General features: G+C 47.0%; 1 protein-coding gene across 1 annotated transcript in view; it reads right to left on the bottom strand.

Moving 5' to 3' along the window:
- Positions 1-10,156, bottom strand: part of GLA (galactosidase alpha) — a 90,630-nt gene extending 80,474 nt beyond the window's left edge. Inside the window, exon 1 of the mRNA XM_085607702.1 lies at positions 9,780-10,156. Coding sequence (XP_085463828.1) covers positions 9,780-9,934 — 155 coding nt within the window. The 5' untranslated portion in view covers positions 9,935-10,156. The remainder of the gene's footprint in view (positions 1-9,779) is intronic.
- Between the last annotated feature and the right edge of the window lie 13,673 nt (positions 10,157-23,829).

The following is a 23,829-nucleotide window of genomic DNA, read 5'->3' as shown; positions in this document are numbered from 1 at the left end:
TTGCTGTAAGTAGTAGCTTGCTGAGTAATTGTACAAATCAAGTTACAGAAAGTCTTAAATTGTTATGACTTATTTATTTACAAAAAGGCAATATATTGTGCTGCTACTAGTGGTACAGTGTGAGTAAGTAATAGGAAAAAAAATTGAAAAATGTAAGAGGGAAATAGAATGAATTGATGTAATAGCAATATTGTGGGTTTAAGAGTTCTGACAACTTTAGGGCCCAGTGCCAGTGCACCTGCTGCACCATTCAAATCATGACCCTATTGCCTGTAAGGAAACTGCGTCAGCCAGTTTAGTAGTACAATATTTGGTGTTTAGAAGTGGTTTTAGACCTTGGGGCCCCCGGTTCCACTGCACCATTCAAATCCTGACTCTGTGGTCTGCAAGGTAACCACTTGTGGTCGCCTGTTTAGTAGCAAAAATATAGCAATTTTAAGTGTTCAGTGGGGTGCCTAGAGCTTTTGGTCCTGGTGTCACTGCACCTGCTGCACCATTGAAATCACGATACTGTGTACGCAAGGTAACTGCACTCGTCGCTGCCTGTTCAGAAGTAAAATATAGCATAGCTCTTGTATATTAACGATTTTCAACGTGCAATGTTTAAACATTTTGAATTTGATCATAAGGACCAAATAGATCAAGTTAGAAAAAAAAAAAAAAGTATCAATCCGATAATGCCTACAAAGTGCATAGAAAGGTACAAAGCCACGAATAGGAAAGATCACAAACCTAAGGCTAAAGCGTCTGCTTTACGCAACTAAGTAATAAAAGGCAAGCTTTCCAGCATACGGTCAGAAGCAGACTTTTCCGTGGAAGGAGATCTTATCTTGACAGTGAAGAAGGCTTAAACAGTGTGAACAGCTTTAATAGAAGTATCGTAAAAGTGTGCAGCCAGAGGAAGTTAACAAAATAAGCAAGTTCCACACAAAAGTGAATAAACACAGTAATTAAACTTGGGAATTGAAGAGCCCCCCTTTAAGATACAATACAAGAGATTTCACAAGCACAGCGCAAGTGATGTGCAGGCGAAACCTAAAAATTAGTATTTATATACAAACACAAGTAAAATATGGTACACAGACACTACACAGTCCTCTGAGGTCAGGGCTCTAGCGCTTTAACAGGCGGGTTCCAGAGTCCCACTTATGCTAGTGGTAGGGGTTAATCTCCATTCATTATAAGCAACATTCAGGTTAAGCCCCACTAGAAGTCTGACACTTGAAGTCAAGTGTTCCAACATAAGTGAGATATGAAAGTGATGTTCCGCTTGGTCTGTACCTCAGTCTTACCCTCACCAGCAAGACCTGCACAACTGGATCATCCAAGCACTCTCCCCCTACGGGTGCTGAAGTTGAAGCATCTGTCTCTGGTGAGTTCTCCACACACAGGCCTGGGAGGTGTACTGAGTCCCTCACACGCTGTGCTGTGGAGGCAAAGGCTAGAGCTCCTTTGATGCTAGTATCCTGTATCCTCCCCACAGGTATGAGGGTGCACGATGACACTCCCCAGGGGCATACTCAAAGAGGGCTTGGGCCCTAATGGCAGCCACCTCCTATCAATGAGTCTGGACCAGACCATGCTTCTTGCCTTTTCCCAGTGGACCTCCAGGACACAGGGTTACTGTCCTCACTCTGCACATGGGCTATGTCCCGATCAGCATGGCAGTAATTTTCATGGCTGCCATACATGGCATCTGCGGTCGCAGACTTTAACCTAAACATGGGCAACTACCCAATTTATGCAGCAGTCTTCTCGCACCGCACTACAAGGATCCAAACCCTCACTGGACTGCTCTCCCGCCAACGCTCCACTTCTTCACAGGACACTGGGGTCTTGACAAGTAAGCAGGCACTAGTGCTCAAGGGGAAGAGCTCTAGGATTCCCTGGGTGATATTCCCTCACCCAACTTGGAGGCTGACAAACCTTGGTCCACAGTTAGTAGTTTTACAGAGCTTCTCTTCCTCGCACAGCGATACTGGCTGCTTGACAATTTGGGGCCTCCTGCTCCCCTTCTCCTAGTCCATTGCCAGACACCAAATGTGATTTAGGGTCAGTGTTTATATTGGGGAGTCAGCTTTCTTTTTAAGTTCCCTCTCCTCTGCCATTCCTCTAGAACACAGTCTGTCACAGAAGGACAGACTCCAAATCTGATAGCCTACAACACAAGCTAGGGGAATGACTAGAGGGCGGACATAGGAAACTCAAACACACGATACATGCTACTTCGGTTCTCTAACGGTCACCGAAATACACGCTGGAATCAGTTACGGAAACTGTTCACAAGCTCCAAACAGGACATGTATACAGATGTACTCGTTTTAAACTGCATTCTATATAATCCTACCAATGAGGACTTAGCCCCTGATGAAATGCACAGCCCCAAATGCATTGGGCTCATTTACGTTGGGAAGAATTGTTAAAATGAAATAGTAGAAGACGGAAATTTTGGGTTGAAATGAAAAAAGAGACAGAATACAAGAGAAATTTCTAGGAACTACACAGATCACCTTCTGAATTATTTAAAAAGCGGTAATCTGAGTGCAGATTGGGAACGTTTCTCACGTGTTGGGGATATCGCATTTAGTCAGTTAACTTACACCTCACACTCAGGAGGATTTACCAATCTGCACCATCAAAAAGAGTACATTATTAATTTATTCACATGTGTGTCCGTGAGTCCCACCATTGTTTGGAATGATTAGAGGTTAACACCTAAATGTCAGTCACAGTAATATGTGCCTCAGCCCTACTCATTAGAATTCTATCATCAGCACCCCCCCCCCTCCCTACGCAATGTGCTCAGGCCCCTTCCCAGTGACCTCTCTCCAAAGCAAAGATCACCCTTTGAAGTATTCTGAAGAGCCTGGCTCCCCCTTTTGTGTGACCCCTCCCCCCCCCGCCCACAGGAAAGCAGCAATTCACAAATCTGTCAGGGGGGACTCCTCTACTGCTTCATGTTTGCTCTAAGCCTCCTGAAATGGAACCCAAAATGTTCCATGTATGACAATCACGCACATATCAACCCATCAACCCAGCCCATAACATGTAATGCAACGCTTGTGTCTGTTGAAAAAGAGGGCGACACTCAAAGAATCAGGCAAGTTCAGTCTCCTTTATTTGGCCATCCACTCTCCTCAATACGGAGTCTACCAACGTTCTGCAGTAAGCTCTAGGAGGGGGTGGGGGGGGGGGGGGGGGGGGGGAAAGAATCCAAGGGGAGAGGTGGAAGAAATGTACCAAAAGGGAAACATAGGAAAGAAGGAAGATTACAACACACCTCCCTTACTTACAAAACACAGGAGGGTAAAATTTGCTTTGGCTGTGCACATTTTATGCATCTCTTAACCTGCACCATGTCTTCCACTCCGGGGGTTGGACTCCATGTTTGTCTTACCAGTTCTTGTACTTGGCGGCGCTCAACCTTGCTAGCAATCTCCTTAGTGTTGAACCCCACAACCCTTACCCCACTCAACCAATTGGGATTTAATTTAGTGCTAGGTTCTCTTCTGAGTGTGATGAACGGGGAAAACCCCTGATATTGGATTGGGTGAGGTGTGTTACGCCCATAGACAGTCATACAAGGACGCTTCAATGTCATGACCACTCGCTACCGTCAGTGGTACGTGTTCCTTAATAAACCTATTTGTCAGCTCGACTAGGCCATTAGCCTCTGGGCAAAACAGGGCCATCCTCTCGTGTTTAATGTTCCAGTTAGTCAAAAAGTCTTTCATCAATTGGGATGTGAATTGTACACCGTTGTCGGTTATGAGGGTAGAAGTATCCCTTCCCTAGCAAACATGTCCTTGAGAAAATCTAGGACTGTTTGTGTTTGTGCGAAGTACAAATCTCTGCGCAACCCAGTGAGATGTTTAATCTACTAAAACCAACATGTCTTTTTTGTGAGATCCCAATTTTCCATGGGTCCTCTTATGTCCATGACCAGCTTACTCCATTGCTTGGTTGGCACCTCTACTGGAGGCAAGGAGCGCTTACTGTAGTCCTGGACTTGTTGCTCCTGGAACACCTGAAGCAGTCTTTAACTTGCTGTTCCACCAAGGTATCCATCTTGGAAAAGCAGAAATTCTCTCGAATTCTGTTCTTCGTTAAGCAGCGTTCCAGGTGGCCCTCGTGTGCTAACCACAATTTCTTAGGCCTATTGGGGGTACAATTTTGTTCTACCGGTATACCTAGTCTCCTATGGTGCTTAGTTCGTACCGGACTACCCAGAAATCAGTTAGTTCCTCTCCAACTTCTTTACGTTTGTTGGGCCACCCTTGCACCATCAACTCTTTGATCTTGCACATACTTTTATCTTCTTCCATATCTTTCCTCCATTCTTCTTCAGTGATGGCTGGGGCTGTTAACAACATGATGGGACTATTTAGTACTTCCTCTTGAGGTTCTGTTTGCAATGGTGCTCTGGATAGGAAATCTGCAATTTTATTGTCATCAACAGGGACGTACTCTACTTTGAAGCAGAAGTTTTCCAGTTCTAGGATCCATTTACTTATTCGAGGTGTGCCATTTTCCATTCCTTTCACAGTGAATATGAAGGTTAGGGGTTTTATGGTCAATGCGAATCGTGAAGTTAGTTCCCCACAGGAAAAACTTGAAATGCTTCACAGCCCAGAAGCACGCCAAAGCCTCCTTTTCAATCACCGAGTAGTTGGTCTCAGCCTTAGACGACAAGATGCAAAAGCAATGATTTTTTCTTTTTTGCCATCCCTCTGGGACAGAGTTGCTCCTAGCCCTTTGTTGGAGGCATATTTTGTGAGGATGGTCTTCCTCCTTGAATCAAATGTACCAAGAGCTGGTGAATTCATGATCTCTTCCTTAAGTGCATCCACAATACACTTATGTTGGTCCTGCCATACAAATTCCTGTTTTTTTCCTTACCAGTTCTCGTAGTAGGTTGCATTTAGCAGCAAAGTTTATGTACTTTGACATGTATTCTAGTAGTCCTAATAGGGACTTTAATTCTTCCTTGTTTTTCGGGTATGGGGCATCCCTCACTGCAATCAAAAGGTTGTTCTTAGGGTGGAAACCCTTTACAGAAATGGAATGTCCTAGGTAGTCTACTGATGTCACTCTTATTTGGCATTTGGATTGTTGTACTGTCAACCCTGCGCCCATTAACCTCTTGGAAGACCGTTCAAGGTGTGGTCGTGAGCTCCAGCGGTATCCCCATAAACTAGGATATTGTCCTGAAAACAGTGTGGTCCACATCTTTCAGGATTTGGTGCATGATCTTCTGAAACACTGCTGCGGCTGATGCCAGGCCGAACTGCATCCTCTTGAACATGTATGCACCATGCGGGGTTATAAACGCAGTATGAGGCCTTGATTCGGGGTGTAGATCTACCTGGTGGTAAGCCATCGAGAGATAGATTACACTGAAGTACTTCCCTAGACTAATGGTACTGAGCATTTCGTTTATGTTGGTAACTGGTACCTTTCAACCCAAATGCTCGTTTTAACTCCTCAAATCCACACAGACAAATTCCTTCTCCTTGGAAGCAATCACAGTGGGTGCCAACCATTCCAACGTGTCAATGGGTTGTATGAAGTCCATGTTACTCAACCGGTTAAGTTCCTTCTCCAAGGGTTCTCTCATCAGGTGTGGAACAGGGCGCACTTTGTGCACGATAGGTTTAGCATTGGCCTTGAGTTTTATCTTATACTGGAAGTCGTGGAGAAGGCCTAACCTATCCTCAAACAGTTTGGGGAACTCTTTGCATAATTTACTACTTGATGGGGCGTTTTTGGTAAGAAGAACCTGGTCTTGGTCGTTGGGGGATGGGGGGGGGGGGGGGGGGGGGGGGGAGTGTATAATTATTCCCAGTTCTTTTTGGTGTTGCCACCTTAGTAGATTCAATCCAGTTTCACTATTTAGACTTTGCCCCTAGTGCACCTCCCTTTGAACTCCCATCTGCATTTCTTTCATCCCCAGTAGGGGTATGGGCTCCTTGGTGTAGCCAGTAGGGGATATTCCAGGTTCTATTAAACAAGCGTCCTCCTTGGTATGCATGCATTTAAAATCATTATGCTTCAGTAGCGTAAAACGGGAACCCAAATTAGCATACATTGAGACAGTTACTGTTTAGTAACACATCACATTTTGGGTAAATCACATTTACACTCTCCTTCTCATCTTTAAGTTGGAAAACATACTTCACCTCATTGGGAAGGACAGACTTAACTTCTTTAACCGAGCATTCTTTGTTCCCCACTTTGTTCTGTGGGCCCTTTTCTCTGCACAGTCTAGCGAAATGTCCCCTCCTGTTATAATTTGTACATGTGACACTTTTGGCTGGGCATTGCACATAGTTGGCTAGATGATTACTGCTGCCACACCTAAACTTCTTTTCCATAACATGCTGTGTTTTGCACATTTTCCTTACCTTTTACTTTACAGACTTCACTTCTCTTCAACTTACTGAACCTTGGCTACCAACTCTGCAGGGAACTTCATCTCCTTGATGCATTTAGCTGTGTGCTCCACTGACTTGGCAATAGCAACTGAGTCTCCAAGGTTGAGATTTTTGGCTAGTAGTTTTTCCTGTATGCGTGAATTGTTGGTGCAACGTACTAACTGATCTCTTATGAGAGAATCAGTGAGGTTGCCAAAATCACATAACTGGTTAAGGCCTCTAAGGGCTGCTATGTAATTACTGTCTCTGGTTTCCCTTGTGAAGAGCTTGTGGCGCTCTAGAACTACATTTATTCTTTCCCCAAAATGGGTTTCCAATTTAAGCATAGTATTAGCATACACATCTACCCTTTCTGCTTGTTCTCCCGTTTCATTCTCAGGCTCTGGTAAAGTCTCATATTTTACGTCTATACACACCCAAATTGTGAAGAATATGTGGCTTGCGCAACACAGTGAACCGTTCTCCCCCAATGGCAATTATGTAGGATTCGAACAATTTGACCCATTCTTGCCAACTTATTTCAGGTTCTCCAGTTTCATTTAGGAAAGGCGGGGGTTGGCTCATGCTTGCAGCAGCCATCATAGTGGTAGACCAAGACAAAGCGCTGGGAAAAAAATTAAGTTAACCATAAAATACTTTCACATTCAGAAGGGACAAAAAAAAAAAAAAATAGGCGAGACCCTCCCCAAAAAGAGAAGTAGTAAGAGAAAATAAGGATATCTAAATTCTCAGAGAGCACGCTGTTAAAATTCTTACATTCGATAAATTAGAAGAATGTACACTTCATAGGTTGAAAGGCGGTAAGGAGCAAATTTTTTTTTTTTCTTTTAAGTTTAAGGCATGAAATGTACATTCTGTTCCTCCCAGAGCAAAGTGCAACTACCCCACAGAAAAGTCAAGCTGGTGAGGATCAAAAGTCAAAGTGCTACAGTGCAGGGAAGTCCTAATGATTTAGGACAGTTTAAATCTTACCATGCTGAAAATGGACCAAAAGTTAGCACCATATGTGACCAGGGGAGAGATTGCAGGGCTGAATAATTCGCTGTCAAGTCCTGTCACTAGAAAGTTATTTCTTAGCACATCAAAACATGGCAGTTCTTTTCGTAGGGTGACAGGGAGGTTGCTGCACACACACACAAACAGCATTCCCAACACTGCTTTGACCATCTGTTAATTAAAGATTTCCCAGTATAATGGGGGCAGGCGCTGAGCAGAAACGCCACAGTACAAATGTGACAGAAGGAAATGAACGCACGTCAGGAAAAGTGTCTCCGAAGATTTCGGCGAGACCGAAGGGAAATCCCCAGTGCGCACGTCAGGAAACGCATCTCTCCTTTGTTGCTCCTGAGGCGGAAGGCGATGAGGAGAACACCGGTGCGAGAGTCACAATGAGGTGAGGCGCTTGACCCCGGAACTGTGTGAGGTGAGGCACCCGACCTCGATCCACCAACAGCTGATCCTCCACAGTATAGACCTGTGGGGGAGCTTCTAGTTGAACTCAGCTTACTTCGTTGGCTCCCACAACATGCAGAAGGAAATAACAAATCAGGTTGACCCGATTGAAAACCTGGGTCACACCACTGCCCCTGCAGGTTGCTGGGCTTGTCACAATTTTGAGGGAGCCCCTCAGACTTCACCACGTCCCTCAATGGCAAATCACCACTGATTTCCACCGCTTAGCACCAGCACGGCATATACTCCGGCAGGATGAGGTGATAGACAGGGCACAGGTCCTAAAGAAAGAAGTGGAGGGACGGTGACGTCACGACAGGAAGTGACGTCACGAAAGGTGTCTCGCATCATCAGACTCATTGCCTCCCCTCGCTCACCCTTAGATGCGATTGCATCAGAGAAGCCAGAGCATGAGCAACGTTCTGAATGAGCTCCGATCTCGTCCCAGAGAGGCCAAAGAGTGAATGTGTGGCTCCATTTGCTTCAGTAATCGAGCTCCTGGTAAAATAAGTGGGGGGATGCCGTCCACCCGCGTGGTACCCCGACTCGAGCCCTGGTGATAGACTTGCGGGCACAGGCAGTCACCCTCAATGAAATAGTACATGCACCTCCGGTGATCTGCAGAGTCAGGCAGATGTCAAGCTTTAGACAGCGAGGAACACATGACATAGGACATTAGAAAGAGGCAGCCAGTAACATGCCTCAGTGCTCAGGTGCTTCACGAGCTGGAGAGAGAACACAAAGGGGAAATTGCCAAATCTGCCCCAGTGTTGAAAAGCTGAAGACACTCACGGAATCAGGCAAGTTCAGTCTCCTAATTTGGCCATCCACTCAGTACTACGTCTACCAACATTCTACAGTAAGCTCTAGGGGGGGGGGGGGGGAGAGAAAAGAGTCCAAGGGGAGAGCAGGGTGGAAGGAATGTACCAAAAGGGAAACATAGGAAAGAAGGAAGATTACAACAGTTTCCCCATGTAATGTACCATTCACAGATACACATGCACTGTATCATCCCTAAACTGTACGAATCACAGGAGCACAAATGCAGAAACTGTCCAACACAGACACACTGTGCAGCCCTACACAGAAAACCAATATAGGCTAAGGGAAAGTTAAGCACAGAGCAGCATACATTTTAACAAGGGAGCCTGTAGGCCTCACTCCAGTGAGGCAGATAAAGAGCCCTGTTCACTGCTACTGATCACTACACAGTATGCTGCCACCGCCGAGCTTGTGCTATTTAACGACTGAAAAGGAAGTAGCTTTTCATCACTAGGCGCACAGGCATGATCAGTGTTTGCCCAAGACAACAAAAATCAGCATCAGGGATCCAAAAAACATTAGAGTTGGGACACTAAGTGCAGGGGTTTGCATCCATCACAGTACAACAATCTTGTCCATCTCAACACCTACCGCGTGGAAAAATACTAAAACTGTGTCAAAAATAAAAATAGCTTTTTGATAGAACTCAACTTATTACCAGAACCTGAGGAGATTGGTGATCCTAGCAGGACAAACCTTTTATTGACTCCCCCCTCCCCCCCGCCAAAAAAAGGGGGGTTAGGATAGGTAGACTTTCTTGCAAAGCAATACCGCCCCCCGCCGCCTAAAAATAAGCAAAACAACAAAACGTAACTATTTATGGTAGTTTTCTCTCCCGCCTTTCAGGAAAATCTACAAACCCTGGCCATCTTTGGAATCTCCAGGATATGTGTGTGCGTGTGTGTGTGTGTGGGGGGGGGGGGGGGGGGGAGGGGAAAGAGCACATACACTTGTTATGAATACATTTTGTGGAAATAATAATAAGTCATGAAGGTTTAAGTTCAATCTAGTCCAAAACTTCCAAAATAAGGGTTTTGGACCGGGGAGAAACCGTAACAGTCAAGTGGTCACCTGATGCAGTTGTGCGGGTCAGAGCTGCAGTCGGTGTTGCACATGAATCTCTGCCAGTGAAGCCATCCCATGGTGGGAGTCCGTGCCAGGCCGTTTTCCAGCGCCCCACTTCTGCCCAAGCAGACCAGCAGCAGCAATAATGGCACAGAAAACATGATCAAGCAATTCTTCCTGCAGCAACACCAGAAGACTAAATAAAACACAGCTTTCAAACTTCTCGCTTTATCTTCCGGCTTCTCTTCCACGCCCAAACTCCACAGCCAATGGCGTGAAAGCTCAGAATCGTTGTCCAATCGGACTCACGCTGAAGGTTTGACAAGTTTCTCAAGAAACTCTGCGGGCTCAAGTGCCGGATTCAGCAAGTAGCGGAGTCATATGATTTGAGTGTGATGAGACACCTGATCATATCACACAATGTGACCCGTGACGCAGCAGCTGTGGGAGGACTGAATTGGTTCAAGCGTCTCCTTAAATATCAGTAACGAAGCCGCCATATTATACTTGTGTTTGTTTGTAGGGTTATGTAGTAGCCGTAGTATATAAAAGCATTGTGTTTATGCCGGAAAGAAAGCAATGAAGGGAACCGCTGTAGACCTCAAACCGCAAATAATCCTGAAATGTCAATTTCCCGCGTTATTCATACAGGAATTACGGTAATGCGATTACCTACTGTAAACGTTGTGGAGCATTCAGAGCTGTTCAGCCATTTTTTTCAGTTTTTGTTCAAGATCTGTTTCCTTGTTCGATAAAAACCCCGTACGATTTCGTCATGGTCTTTTGTCTCTTCACGTTCGGTAGAGAACGTCACAAGTGTGGAAGGGCACACAGGCCAACGTTAAAACAAGAGGAGCCCTTCTCGGAGACGGAGTATTAGAATTGATTGTAAACACAATTGTGTAGGTAAACAAGTGAATCCATGGATTACAAGTTTTGCCCCGTTAACAGGAAGTAGAATAAAACAAGCATTTGCAATGCAATCGCTCTCCCGTTTGTTAAAGTTAGACCTATTGGCGACAGAACCACTTAACCAATATTAAAATATCTTTCCCAGATGTGGGACTGGAGCCAGGCATTCTACATGTACTACTGTAACATCCACTGAAAAGGACACTGTCTATCCCTGTACCTGTAAGTCTGCACACAAATAGTACACAGTGCAATGCATATGCCAGAGCGGTCGGTCGACCTTGAAGCTGGGGAGCCGGGTTTGAGTCTTGGCAGGGACGTGTAGTAAATTCCTGCCACATGGAAGACACAGCAAGTATGTATGAGGTGTCTATATTAACTTTATTGCCCGAGCGCCGGGACGTGTCCTTTCACCGCATTGCCTCGCGGCGATCCGGCATGCCCCTGGGCGTGCTCGCAAACACTAGAGCGCGTCGCTACATATCTCCCCCCTTTAGACCCACCAACAACAGGGCCAACAGCTGGCATAAACATTTACAGTCTTACTTGATTCGTATGTGTCAAAGTCTTCAAACCTCCACGGCATCTTGATCACTCTTCCCAATCTAGTACAGTTCTGTTTCGGGACCTGAGCAGTTCTTTGGTCTCCTGTCGGGAGTTCTCCGCCTGCTTCCGCTTCTCCTTGCATCTCTCTCTCCCTTTCTCTGACACCCAAGTTCTTTGGGGTACCTTGTCTGGTCGTTTCTCCTTCTCCGCTTCCTCCTGAGGCGCCATGATTTTCCTTACCTCTCTTGGGAGTGGCAGGCCTTTGCTCTCCATTCTCCAGCCCCCTGCCTATCTCAGGCTCATTTCCTTCCTCTGAGATCGGTAACCTTCTGTCCTCCGGATCGTCCCACTTCATGATTTTGTTGCATTTCGCCATCCTATTCTACGACCATATCTTCCCTTCACTCAACAGTGCCGACCTGGTGTAGGGTTCTACCACTTGCAATGGTGGACTGAATTTACTGTCTCCTTTCCTCCTCAGAATAGCTTGTTTCACTCTCAGCCACTCTCCCTTTTCTAGGGTTACCTCCTTGACGTTGCGTCGTTTGTTGTAGTACTCGGTGTATAAGGCTTGCGCTTTGTCCATGTTGCGTCTTACCACCGCTGGTGACCATCTGCTTTGTACAAGGAGTTGTTTCCATGCTAAATTGTCCTTTGTGAAAGGATCACGCCCACGGAGGATTTTGAATGGCCTGTACTTGGTGTTAGTCGGGGTGATACGATATGCCCACAGCATGCGTTGGAGCTCCTTTTCCCAGTTAAGTCCTGCGCTTATCGCTGCTTGTACCCACCCCATGATTACCCGGTTAAACCTCTCTGCTAGTCCGTTCCCTGCCGGGTGGTTGACAGGCGTGTGTTTGACCTCTATTCCATTTCTGTTCATGAATGCGTTCCATCTTGCTGGCACAAATTGTGGACCATTGTCGCAGGTTATCACCTTTGGGATTCCTTCCCTCAAGAATGTGGTCGTGAGGAAGGCTAGCACAGCCTCGGTGTCTGCCGTTTCACATACTTCCACCTCAGGCCATTTAGAGTATCTGTCTACTAATACTATGGCGTATTTGGGTACCCCTTCAGCATTCAGAATGGGCCCAGTATGTCCAAGGAAAGCATTTCCCACGGGCTGGACAGACCGGTAAACTTCCCTAGTGGCAGGCGTAATTATACTTGCGTTTTGTCTGCCCCACTGCACAGTTCGCACGTTCTGACGTGTGTCTCCAGTTGCCCATCCATTGCTATCCACCAGTATGCCTGCTTCGCTCTCGCCTTGGTCTTCATGACCCCAAGATGTCCCTCGCGTAGAATGGTTAGAAGATGGCTCACCAAGGCTTGCAGTGGGACTACTTTATCCCCTCTCAGTAGGAACACTGGATTGTTACCGATGGATAGTTCCTCCCGGACTTCCCAGTATTTCCTCAATTCACTGTTAAGGTGCTTCTTGTCTGGCCATCCTTGGGTTACGTAACTCTTCACTGCTCCTAGGGTCTCGTCAGCGGCGTACGCTTCTTCCCATTCTTCATGGTCTTGTGTGATTGCCACCATGTATCCTTCCCATTCTGAGGACACTTGGTCTTCCGCTGGCTCCATTGCGGCTGCTCTGCTCAAAAAGTCGACTACCTTGTTTTTGGACCCCGGGAGTTACTCCACATCATACACGTAATCCAAAAGTCTCAGGGTCATCTTCGCGATGCGGGGGGTCGCATGAGCATGTCCGCTTGATGTCAGAACTTTCACCAACGGTTTGTGATCCGTGCGGAGCAGAAACTTCGAACCCCAAATAAACTGTCTGAACCGTTCCATGGCCCAGACGGTTGCCAGCATTTCTTTCTCTATCACACTGAATTTCTCCTCGTTGGTTGCTAAGGACCGCGAGGCAAAACTTACCGTGGTGACTTCTCCGTTTTGGGATCTCTGCATTAACACCGCACCCAGTCCCTTGTCACTGGCGTTGGTGGTCAGTATGGATAAAGCTTCTTGGTCGAACCCCTCAAGGGGAATGGCTGTACAAATGTCGTGTTTTAGCTTTCTAAATTCTTCTTGCTCTTCGTGCGTCCACTTGAAGGTGTTCTTTTCTTTCAAGAGCTGTCTCAAGTGGTGCGTTTTGGATGCAAAGTGAGGGACAAACTTACTATAGAACTCCGCCATGCCTAGGAAGGAACGAACGTCTTCCTTCCTTTTGGGTGTAGGCGCTTCTTTGATGGCAGCAACGTTCGCTCGCTTCGGTTCTATTCCCCTTCCGCTGATTTCGTGGCCCAGGTACGTCACCGATCCCACTCCAAATCTGCATTTTTCCCATTCGGCGGTGAGACCATTTTGTGCTAGTATCGTCAAGACGGTGTGCAGTTTCTCGTCGTGGTCTTCCTTCGATTTCCCCATGACGAGGATGTCGTCCTGGAAGTACTGAACTCCTTCCACCTTCTGGAACAGCCGGTGCATGAGCTTTTGGATTACCGCGGCAGCTGAGGCTAGGCCAAACGGCATCATGAGAAACTTGTAACAGCCAAAAGGCGTGATGAACGATGTCAGGTGGTTGCAAGTTGCATGCAGCTCAATTTGGTGGTACGCGGAGGTGAGATCCACTGTTGAGAACCACTTGACTCCCTTTGTTTTCGCCAACATCTCGTTTATCCGGGGTAGCGGGAACTTATCCACCAAGATGTTCTTGTTGAGCTCCCTCAAATCCACACACAGATGCACCTTCCCATTGGGTTTCTGGGCGACCACCAGTGGTGCGAGCCATTCTGCACTCTCGATGGCTTCTATGACTCCATTTCTCTCTAGTCGTTGCAATTCTTATTGGACCACTTCCCTGCTTCTGAAAGGGATGTTGCGAGCTTTGTGGCTTACTGGCTTCGCCCCGGCCTTGAGGCGTATCTTGTGCGTGAATTTCGTCATCCGTCCTATTGTTCCCTTGAAGACTTCTGGATATTCCGTCTTCCATCTGTTTTCTCCGCGTGCTTGTGCTGCGTCAATCATTAACACTTGGGTGGTCCCGCCTGGGTTGAGTTGTATTCCTAAGGCTCCTTGATCCATCCATCCTAGTACGGAGTGTCCTTTCTCCGCCACGTACAGTTTCCCCTCTGCCTTTCGTCCTTTGAACTCGAATCGTAGCGATCAGTACCCCACCATGGGTATGGGTTCTCCTGTGAACGTGACTGGGTGGATGTCTGTGGGGAGTAACTTCTCCCCTACTCTGGGCTTGAAGTCGTTTTCCCATATGGTTCGTTGAATAATGGTGTATGGGGAGCCGGAATCTGCCACCATGTCCACTTGTACGCCTCCAATCTCCATCTGTCACGCTGGTTTCTTGGATCTCGCGCAGTTTACTCCCAACACCTGGTCGTCAATGCACAGGACTTCATCTTCTTCGTTTCCTTCTTCCTGGACTTCGTCATCACCCTCCGCTTCCTGGGCGGCGTACTTCACCTCCATCCTGCTGAGCTTGCGCCGGCACACTTTCTCATAGTGTCCCATTATTCCACAGTAGGAGCATTTGGCTCGGAATGCTGGACACACTTTGTCGTTGCTAGAATGGGTTTGGCTGCCGCATCTGTAACACGTGTGTTTGCTCTCTCCTTGTGGTCTCTGGGTTCTTGTGGCCTTCTGAGAGTATTTCTTCTGGTACCTCGTATTAGTCGGTGCATGCTGCCTAGGTGTTTCTGGTCTGTGTTTGTCTGATATCCTACAGACAGGTGTTTTGTCACCGCTCTCTCTTTTCACCGCTTCAGCACATCTTTTTGATAGTTCCGCCTTTTTCATCAGCGCCACTACCTCCTTCAGGGGGGCGTCGCCGTTGACCCACAACTTCTCCTGTATGGCCGTGTTGGGGGTGTGCATTATGATCTGATCTCTGATGAGTTCGTCATGGAGGATGCCGAATTTGCACGTCACCGCTAACTTCTGTAAGGCTGCTACATACTCGTCTATCGACTCACTGCTGCTTTGTTTCCTTTGGAAGAAGTTGCATCTGTCTATGGCCATGCACACCACTGGGCGGTAGTGAGAGTCTAGATCTTCCAGCGCGTGTTGGAACACATTTGTGTCATCTGCGTGGCTGGCCACCTTTACCAGGTTGTCGAATACCCTGATGCCTTCCGGACCTAGGTTGTGTAGCAGTATTTTCTTTCTCCTTGAACTGGAGAACTCCCCTTCGCTTTCTTCTTCTAAGGCCTCTAGGTAGTTCAAGAAATACCGCTTCCAATCTTCCCATGGCATCGCCGGCTCGCCTATCTTGGGTAGGAAGGGGACCAGGTTGGTGAGCGACGTCGCCTGTGCGCACATTCTGCCCCTGTTGCGTTGGACAGGGCTTTGTCTATTGTCTTTCTCTGGTGGGCTCCCTGGTGCCTGCCTCTCTCCAGACCCGCCGGATTGTGTGGGTGAAAGGCTTCCTTGCCCTACTCGCGATGAATCTGGGGCCGCCAGTTCTGTTGCTCCCTACTAGCGTGCTGGCCGCTGGTTACTCTCCCTTAGCGTGCGCAAGGTCGCACTGCTCCGGACTGCTGCGCCCAATGCTCCATTCGTACTGCTTGTGGTGAAGCTGCAGGACCTGGCCTTGGTTTTGTGGATTGGTGCTCCTTCTGGGTGCTTGATACTTATTGGAGCTTCCTACCACGCTTGTGGTGGTGCCTAGAAACCTTCGCCTCCTAACCTAGGTTATCTGGTGACTTCGTGGTCTCCCGCGTTGCCCTTAAGGCTTTTGGGCCCCTGGCTGTGCTTGCAGGCGCATTTGGGCTCACCTGTAGGCTGAGGGTGGTGCTGGGGAACCACACTTGGCCTCTTCCATATGTCTCCGTGCACATGGTGGGGACGCTCCGCTGCCGCACTCGTGGTGTTGTCAGGTGTGGTGTATTAGGGCACTTGCTGCTTCTTAGACACTTGTGGTGATATCCCGGACTCGTCGCCACTTTTTGTAGTAAATTCCTGCCACATGGAAGACACAGCAAGCATGTATGAGGTGTCTATATTAACTTTATTGCCCCGAGCGCCGGGACGCGTCCTTTCACCGCGTTGCCTCGCGGCGATCTGGCACGTAACCGCGCCCCTTCCCGACATTCCCCTGGGCGCGCTCGCAACCACTAGAGCGCGTTGCTACAGGACTCTCAACATCCTGTGATTCTAGACAAATTATTTAATCTTTCCATGCCTAACAAAATGGATGTGTCTGTCTAACGCAACTGGTGCTTATGTTAAGTGCTCTTATACCTTTGGGTCGAGTTTGCGCTATATAAAACTCCCAAAAAAACAAAGCATTTGCAATGCAATAGGTCGCGTGCATTAGTTAAATGTCGGGCTGTTGGCTTTGCAAATTGATAAAAAATGTAGCATCTGCCTACCTTTTTTTGTTTATTGATTTTTGTAGCAATGGCAGCACACCGATCTTTAGTTTTAGATGTTTAAAGCTAAAGCGGAGCATGCCGCCATTGCTACAAATGTCAATAATTAGAACAAGCATTTGCAATACAATAGGTCTCGCATTTGCTAGAGGTTGAGCTATTGTCATTGTAAATGACAAGGCCTTTTATTTATGTTTTTGAAAACCTGCCAGCGATGCAAGCTTGCAGGTTTTCAAGGTAAAGCAAACAGTGCTGCTGAGTGAGCACCTCGTGTGTCCCAGTCACGCAGGCTGGATATCTCTGTAAGAAGCAGCATGTGCAGAATGTGATGCTGCAGTTTTCAAACCAAGGGAATAACCATAGCATGCTCCAGGTTTAATGGTTTCACACACTGTAACGCAACCACTCTTCATTGCTCCTTTTTTTACGTGAAAGGTCACACTGCTTTTCTGCATTCTTTTGTGCTTTGGTGACAACCAGGAGGCACATTAAAACTTCGCTTCAGCTGAACAGCTCTGCAGCCGTGAGAGGGGTGCCACGCTGAAAGAAATACACGCATGAAATGTGGGGGAAAAGTTAATGAACAGCGCAGCGGCCGTGAGATGGGTGCCGCGCTGAAAGAAATACATGCATGAAATGTGGGGGAAAAGTTACTGAACAGCGCGGGGACCGTGAGATGGGAGCCGCGCTGAGAGAAATAAACCCTTGAAATCTGGAAAATGAACATTACTGACCAGCGCGGCGGAGGTGAGATGGGTGCTGCGCTGATGAAATGAACGCCTGAAATGTGGGGGAAAAAAGTTGCTGACCAGCACGGCGGCCGTGAAATGGGAGCTGCGCTGAGAGAAAGGAACATTACAGCTATAAGCGTGCCAGCTTGTTTAGCCGAATGATAACAAGGAAGTAGTCCCTAAATGAAAAAAAAGAACAGCCCAGCAGCGTAACTAAACTGTAGTTGGTCGGTGCTGCTTCTTACAAAAACGGAAGTGACGTATCGTTTCGCCAGCCAACAATACGCCAGATAAGAGGAGCAGTTCCAGACTTAACCAATGGCAAGCAGCAGGAGAAATTACCCTCCATATTCTGTTTACTACACGTCTTGCGACAGCACATGCTCTGTCTAGGCTCGACCTAAAAAAGGCTGTGCGGCTGCCTTTTTTCCCGGTTTATTTACTATTGTAGCAATAGCAGCACGCTGTGCTTTAGATGTTTAAAGCTAACGCACAGCGTGACACCACTGCTACAAAAGAAATAAAAGTAAACAAATTAAAAAGAAATGCAGCGTCCGCTTCCCTTTATTTTTTTATTCATGGACTTTTGTAGCAACGGTTGCACGCCACGCTTTAGCTTTAGATGTTTAAAGCTGATGGAGCATGGTTTTGCTGAACAAAACCTGCTCGGATCCAACTTCTCATTAGGTGGAATATTAACAAAAGTTGTGTGAAAATTAACAGTGAAGAACTAAAAACAGGGAGAATATGAAATTGCTCAAATGCGTGCTGAAATGAGATTAGTATTTCAGTGCTTTTCTAGTGAGCCACAAACGTGAATGATTAATGCATAAATAGCTAGGCCGCAAATGTGAATGATTAATAAAGAAATGACAGCCAAAAGAAAATAATGAAAGAAGCCATGAGTTCTAAAAAGAGACAGTTTCTCTTTCTATTAACTGTTTAAAACTGTGCACATAACGAGTAGAGAGAAGCAAAGCATTAATAATGGTGTTTTGTTGTCTTATGATATTTACTTGTGTATTTGTTTTTCCTAGAGAAAAAGCAAACTTTATGTGATGTCTTCTTCCTTCTCATGACATGATGTACATTCTTAGAATGTAGAACGTTGTTTGTGGAAGGGAGTTCTTGATGAAGCAGTTGGCTTCTTGGACTGATGGCTGAGGTGTTATTAATTAAACCTCCTTATTAAGCTTACTGCGTGTACATCGTTTATACGTATTTTACACTTTACTGTACTGCAGAGAAGGCCTCAAAAGTCTTTTTAGGTTTTATTTGCTTTCTAAAATGTAAGCTGCATAGTAATGTATTTTGTCCTTCGAGAGTTCCTGACGATGGTCATGGTTGTGCAGAGGAAGTAATGAATGTTATTAGTGGAATTTCCTTGCCGACCAGAAAAGATGTTCTTGTGGACAATCATGTTTGATAGTATGTTACAGAGTGCTATGTGCAAGCTGCGAAATAAATTGTTGGAGTTTCCTCTGCTGAAGGACGATGACGACGTTTCCTAAAGACAAAGGGACTGTTGAGAGTCAGGTGCACTGGAAGTGGAGTGATCAGACACCCCCTGGCCTAGTCCAATTTGATTCCTGGATTTTTGTGTTTTGTTAAATGGGGTTGCTGGATCTCTAGTGAATAAGGGTATAATTACTAGTGTTAGCATTTCATTAGTTGGTTGGGTTGCTGTGCTTCATGCGAGAGGGGAGGGCTGTGTTGCTGATTTTCCTTACTTAACTGGCTGGCTGTTGTTCTGCTGATCCTGACTCTTTAACTTTGCTCCTCATACCAATGGTGGCCGAAATTTCATCCCAGTAGTACTTTAATTCTGGGCATGTCCAAAGCATTTGAAGGGGTTCTGCTCCCACTTCTCCACATCTGGGTAACATGAAAAAATGAATTAGCAGGAATCGTGCATTTCTCGATATCCTAGGGATCCCATCATAATGTGTTTTCCCAGGTTTTGACTTCCAGGGGGATATTCAAGTCTTCTCCCCAAATATCCCATAATGCAGACAATGGTTGGATGGCGTCCCTGCCCAGAGCCCCATAGAGACGGTGACTACTTTGATTCTGCCCCCTCTGTGCATATGTATGTACAGACTGCATGGTGTGGGGGTTCAGTCATTCCTGTTCCCCGGTGTGTTCGAATCGTCGCCACGACTTCCGCATGCAACAGGAAGTGTCCGTTGGCAAGACCATACCCCTCTCCAAAGTCTTCAAATGGCATGAGCTCCCCATCTCTATACAAGTCCCCCAATCGAGTTAGCCCTGCTAGCACCCAGTCTCCGAGACCTTCCCATTGGGCTCTGTGTGGGAGAACCTGCAATATTATCACGAGGAGGTCAGGCGAGTAGGGGGAGTGTGTGTTATTCGGAGGAAGCGTCTCCAACATCGCCCCACTACTTGTACTGCGTCTGAGTCCCCTGCTGAAACTCTGTCTACTCTTAGTAATATTCTCCATAATGTTGGTAGGTACGGCAAGAGCGGGTCTGCTTCTCGTCCCTGGGATTGCCGGTCTTCCAACCATCGGGCCATCCACTGTAGCTGAACAGTTAAATAATATCTCTCGAAGTCAGGGACCGCCATCACTCCCTCAATCGTAGGATGCTGCATTGTTCCCAAGGCCACCGTCTATGGAATGAGCCCCACAGAAAGGTTGATATTAATGAGTGCAGCTCCTTGTGCCATCTCAGGGGAATCCATATCGGGAGCATAGTGAAATAATATAATAGCCGTGGTAATGCCACCGTTTTTAGTAGGGCCGCCCTCCCCGCCAATGAGAGTGGAAGGCCCTTCCAGAATTCCATGCTGGCTCTCAAGGACCGTAGAGCTGCCCCCAGGTCACCCTCGAAAATATCCGAGCGGGAGTGGTAAATTTTCACTCCTAAATATTCTAGGCATCTAGGTTCCCATTTAAGTTTTCCCAGTCTGGCAGGGAGGGCTCTGTCACTTGTGAGCGGGAACAGTTTGGACATTTGCCAGTTAAATTTTAACCCGGACATCTCGCCAAATTCCACCATCAATGCCTTAGCACCAGGCAGGTCCTCTCCCACGCCCCCCAGGAAAAGCAGGAGGTCATCGGCATAAAGGGCTATGCGGTGTACCATGTTTCCAAGGAGGATCCCCCGATATCGTATTCCTGTGTGGTCAGGCAGGCCAATGGCTCCATAGCCAAGGCAAACAGCAGTGGAGAAAGGGGGCACCCCTGTCGTGTGCCCCGCTCCACTTCACACTGCTCTGATATGTTCTGACCCGCGCCACTGGTCTCGTATAAAGCAATCTGACCCATATTGAAAAGCCTTGCCCCAAAACTCAATTTTATTCAGAACACCATACAGAAACTCCCACTCAAGGCTGTCAAAGGCCTTTGCCATATCTACGCGAAGGCCACCTCCTCTCCCATCATCGAGTTCCCCTCTGCCATGAGGCTCCATATTTTGACAGCCGTGTTACGCCCTGGAATGAATCCCGCCTGGTCGGGGTGTCGGGGTGAATGAGGTCCGTGATTAATGGTTGGAGCCTCATTGCAAGTATTTTGCTTAGTATCTTAAAGTCTAAGTTTAACATAGATAATGGCCTATATGCCTCACAATCGCATGGGAATTTGCCTGTTTGAAGGAGAGGGACAATCAGTGCCTCCCAGGTGGAGTTTGGAAGGTGACCCTCCTCAAGTGCCGCCTCATATAAATCTACTGTCTGGGAGACAATTCTTCGGACTAGACAGCATAAAACTCAATGGGTATCCCATCCGTACCGGGCATTTTACCACTAGCAAGACCCTTAATTGCTGCTCTTACCTCCTGTATAGTTATGGAGGCCTCCAACTCGTCCGTCTCCCCAGCTCCTAAAGAGGGAAAGGGGATAGCTGTCAGATAATCCCTGATTATCCTTTCCTCCTGTTGCAAAAAGGAGCCATATAAATTGGAATAAAACCCCAGGAATCTATGATTTATCTGCTCTTTTTGATATAGCACGCACCCCTCAATATCCTCTACTTCAAGTATCGGAGAGCACCTCCGTGCTGGGTTAGCCAGGCAAGCTAGTAGAGGACCGGTTCTATCCTGCTCTGCGTGTGTACATTCTATGTATTTCTTGTAGACAAAATCACATAATCTTTCAGTTTGCTTGGCCACTTCCTCTTTGGCATCCAGTAGGGCTTGTCCCAATTCGGAATGTCAAGGTCTCTGTACTTCTAGTGTACGTAGTACCTGGTCCGCGGTCTCCAGGTCTGTCTCAAGTGTGAACCGCACTCCCATAGAGGTCGTCAGACACTTGCCCCTAATTACAACTTTAATCACAGCCCATTCTGTCAGTCAAGAGTTAGTCGTGTTTGCATTATCAGCAAAGTAAGCCGCAATGCACTCCCTGACTTCCTCGGGAAACACCTAGTCCTCTAAGGCCTCAATTTTCAGGCGCCGTGTTGGTATTCGTTGTTGCGGTAGTCCCCACCGCATGTGCAGGAGGGCTGGGTTGTGGTCAGATAGTGTATGCGTTAAATATTTTACTGAGTGAATCTGGGTGTGTATGTCCGGAGAACATAGGAACATGTCTAATCTAACTTGAAGGTCATGTACAAGGGAATAAAAGGAGTAAACAAGATATCTCCAGGAGTCTAGTAAGCCCAGCCTGCTCTGCTAATCGGTGAATGCCCTCGCTATCCTGTTTGTTGGGGCATCCTTTAGGGGTGGGTGGGAGCAGTCCCCCCGGGGGTCAGCTATGCAGTTAAAGTCACCCCCGATGATTACAGAGTGCAGTAGGTAGGATGCCAGTGTACCTGTGATCTTAGCCAGGAACGTACCCTGGTCCAAGTTGGGGCCATATATGCTTACAATCGCTAGGTCCCGACCATCCATTCTTCCCCATTACTGCCACGTATGGGCCGTCAGGGTCTATCATCTCCCAAGTACACTCAAACAGGAACCCCACCCTAATCCAAATCATTGTCCCTCTAGCAAAGGCAGAATATGATATATAATATAATTGCCCTCCCTATCTACGCTTAAGAGCCTCCCACTCCTTTGCCATCAGGTGGCTTTTGCAGGAGAGCTATGTGCACTTCCTGTTTATTCAGGTAGGAGAGAATTTTGTACCGCTTGGACATAGTATGCATACCCCTGATATTCCATGTGATAATACTGTAAGATTGGGGACCAGCCATAAGGGTGAGTCAATGTGGTCCCGAGGGGACTCCCCAGTGGGGAGCTCCCCTAGCATACGGGTGGGGGTATAGTCTAGGAAGATGCAATATCAGTGCCTGGTCTATGTGATCTGCATCCCCCTTGAGTATTAACCAATAACAACCACAACTCCCCCTCCCCAGGACAAGTGAGCAAACCCTCCTCATCCAAACATACATAAACAATGCCCAAACTATGAGCTTCTGGGGCAGAGTCTGCTCTCCTTGCATCTGTTGGATCAGACGTTGTGGCCCGCCACCCTCTCAGCCATTCAATGAGTAGTTCAAATTGTAAGAGTCCCAATCCCGGGTTAGTCCCCCCCTCCCATTATCCCCCAGTCTTGGAGTTTGTTTGTGTGGGTCTCCCCGCCCTTCCTCTCAACCCATCTTAAAACGTGCGGCACTGGGAGTATGTCAGATGATCTTGTCCACTGTGGCCAGAGTGACCGTCGTGATTTGTTGCGTTCGCTGCGACGTTGGGTGCGCTCTTTCTTCCACTGGTCCAGGGGGACATGTCTGGGTGCAAGTTGATCAATCCAGTCCCATGCCTCCTGTGGTGTACTAAACAATCGAGCCCCCAATGAGGTCACCACTCTTAATCTAGCCGGAAAGAGCATTGCATACTGGACTTCCATTTGCCGCAGTTTTTTCTTGACTGCTAGAAACAATGAACTCTGCCTTTGGACCGCCCTAGAAAAATCAGGTAATATTCTGACAGAGCTATTGTCAACCATCAGGGCGTCTTTCGGCCGGGCCACACATATACATTATGTGTGTGACATATATTTACTTTTAATATGGCATTAATCTACTGTTTCCACAGTGATGTTCTAGAATCTCTCTGTGGACAGCATGTTTCAAAGGACTAGCTGTGTGCAGTTCTTCTGTACTGTGCTGATGTCAATAAATGTGCTTTTATTTAGTTGTCATTTGATTAAACTAGAATGGACCATTCTTGTGATAAGTTTACTTTTATTTAAAATCCAGTTTTGGACTTTTACACAGGGGAGCATGCTTCCATATGTGACCGCCCTAGTGGGTTTCTGGAAATGGGACCTTATCGAGATATCTACCCTGCGAGATGTTCTGTTGGGTACTGTCCTCAAATCATACCAAACCCTATAGACGGAGTATCAGCTGCATCGCAGCCAATTCCACAGATACCTCCAGCTCCACCATGCATTGTCCCCGTACATTGCGACACTGATTACACTCACCAAGTTTAATCCATTGGAGAGCTAACTTCTTCTGGGAGCCAATAAAGTAGCAAACATTTATCAAACACTAATTTCCAATCAACCCTTTGTGTGCATGGTAGGTGGACATTGGGAAGTTGGAGAACAATGAATGAACAGAGG

This window comes from Triturus cristatus, chromosome 5_2, assembly GCF_964204655.1.
Source record: "Triturus cristatus chromosome 5_2, aTriCri1.1, whole genome shotgun sequence".
In the NCBI taxonomy this organism is placed as follows: domain Eukaryota; kingdom Metazoa; phylum Chordata; class Amphibia; order Caudata; family Salamandridae; genus Triturus; species Triturus cristatus.
Note: the sequence above shows the minus strand (reverse complement) of the source record. Positions and strands in the feature narration are given on the sequence as shown.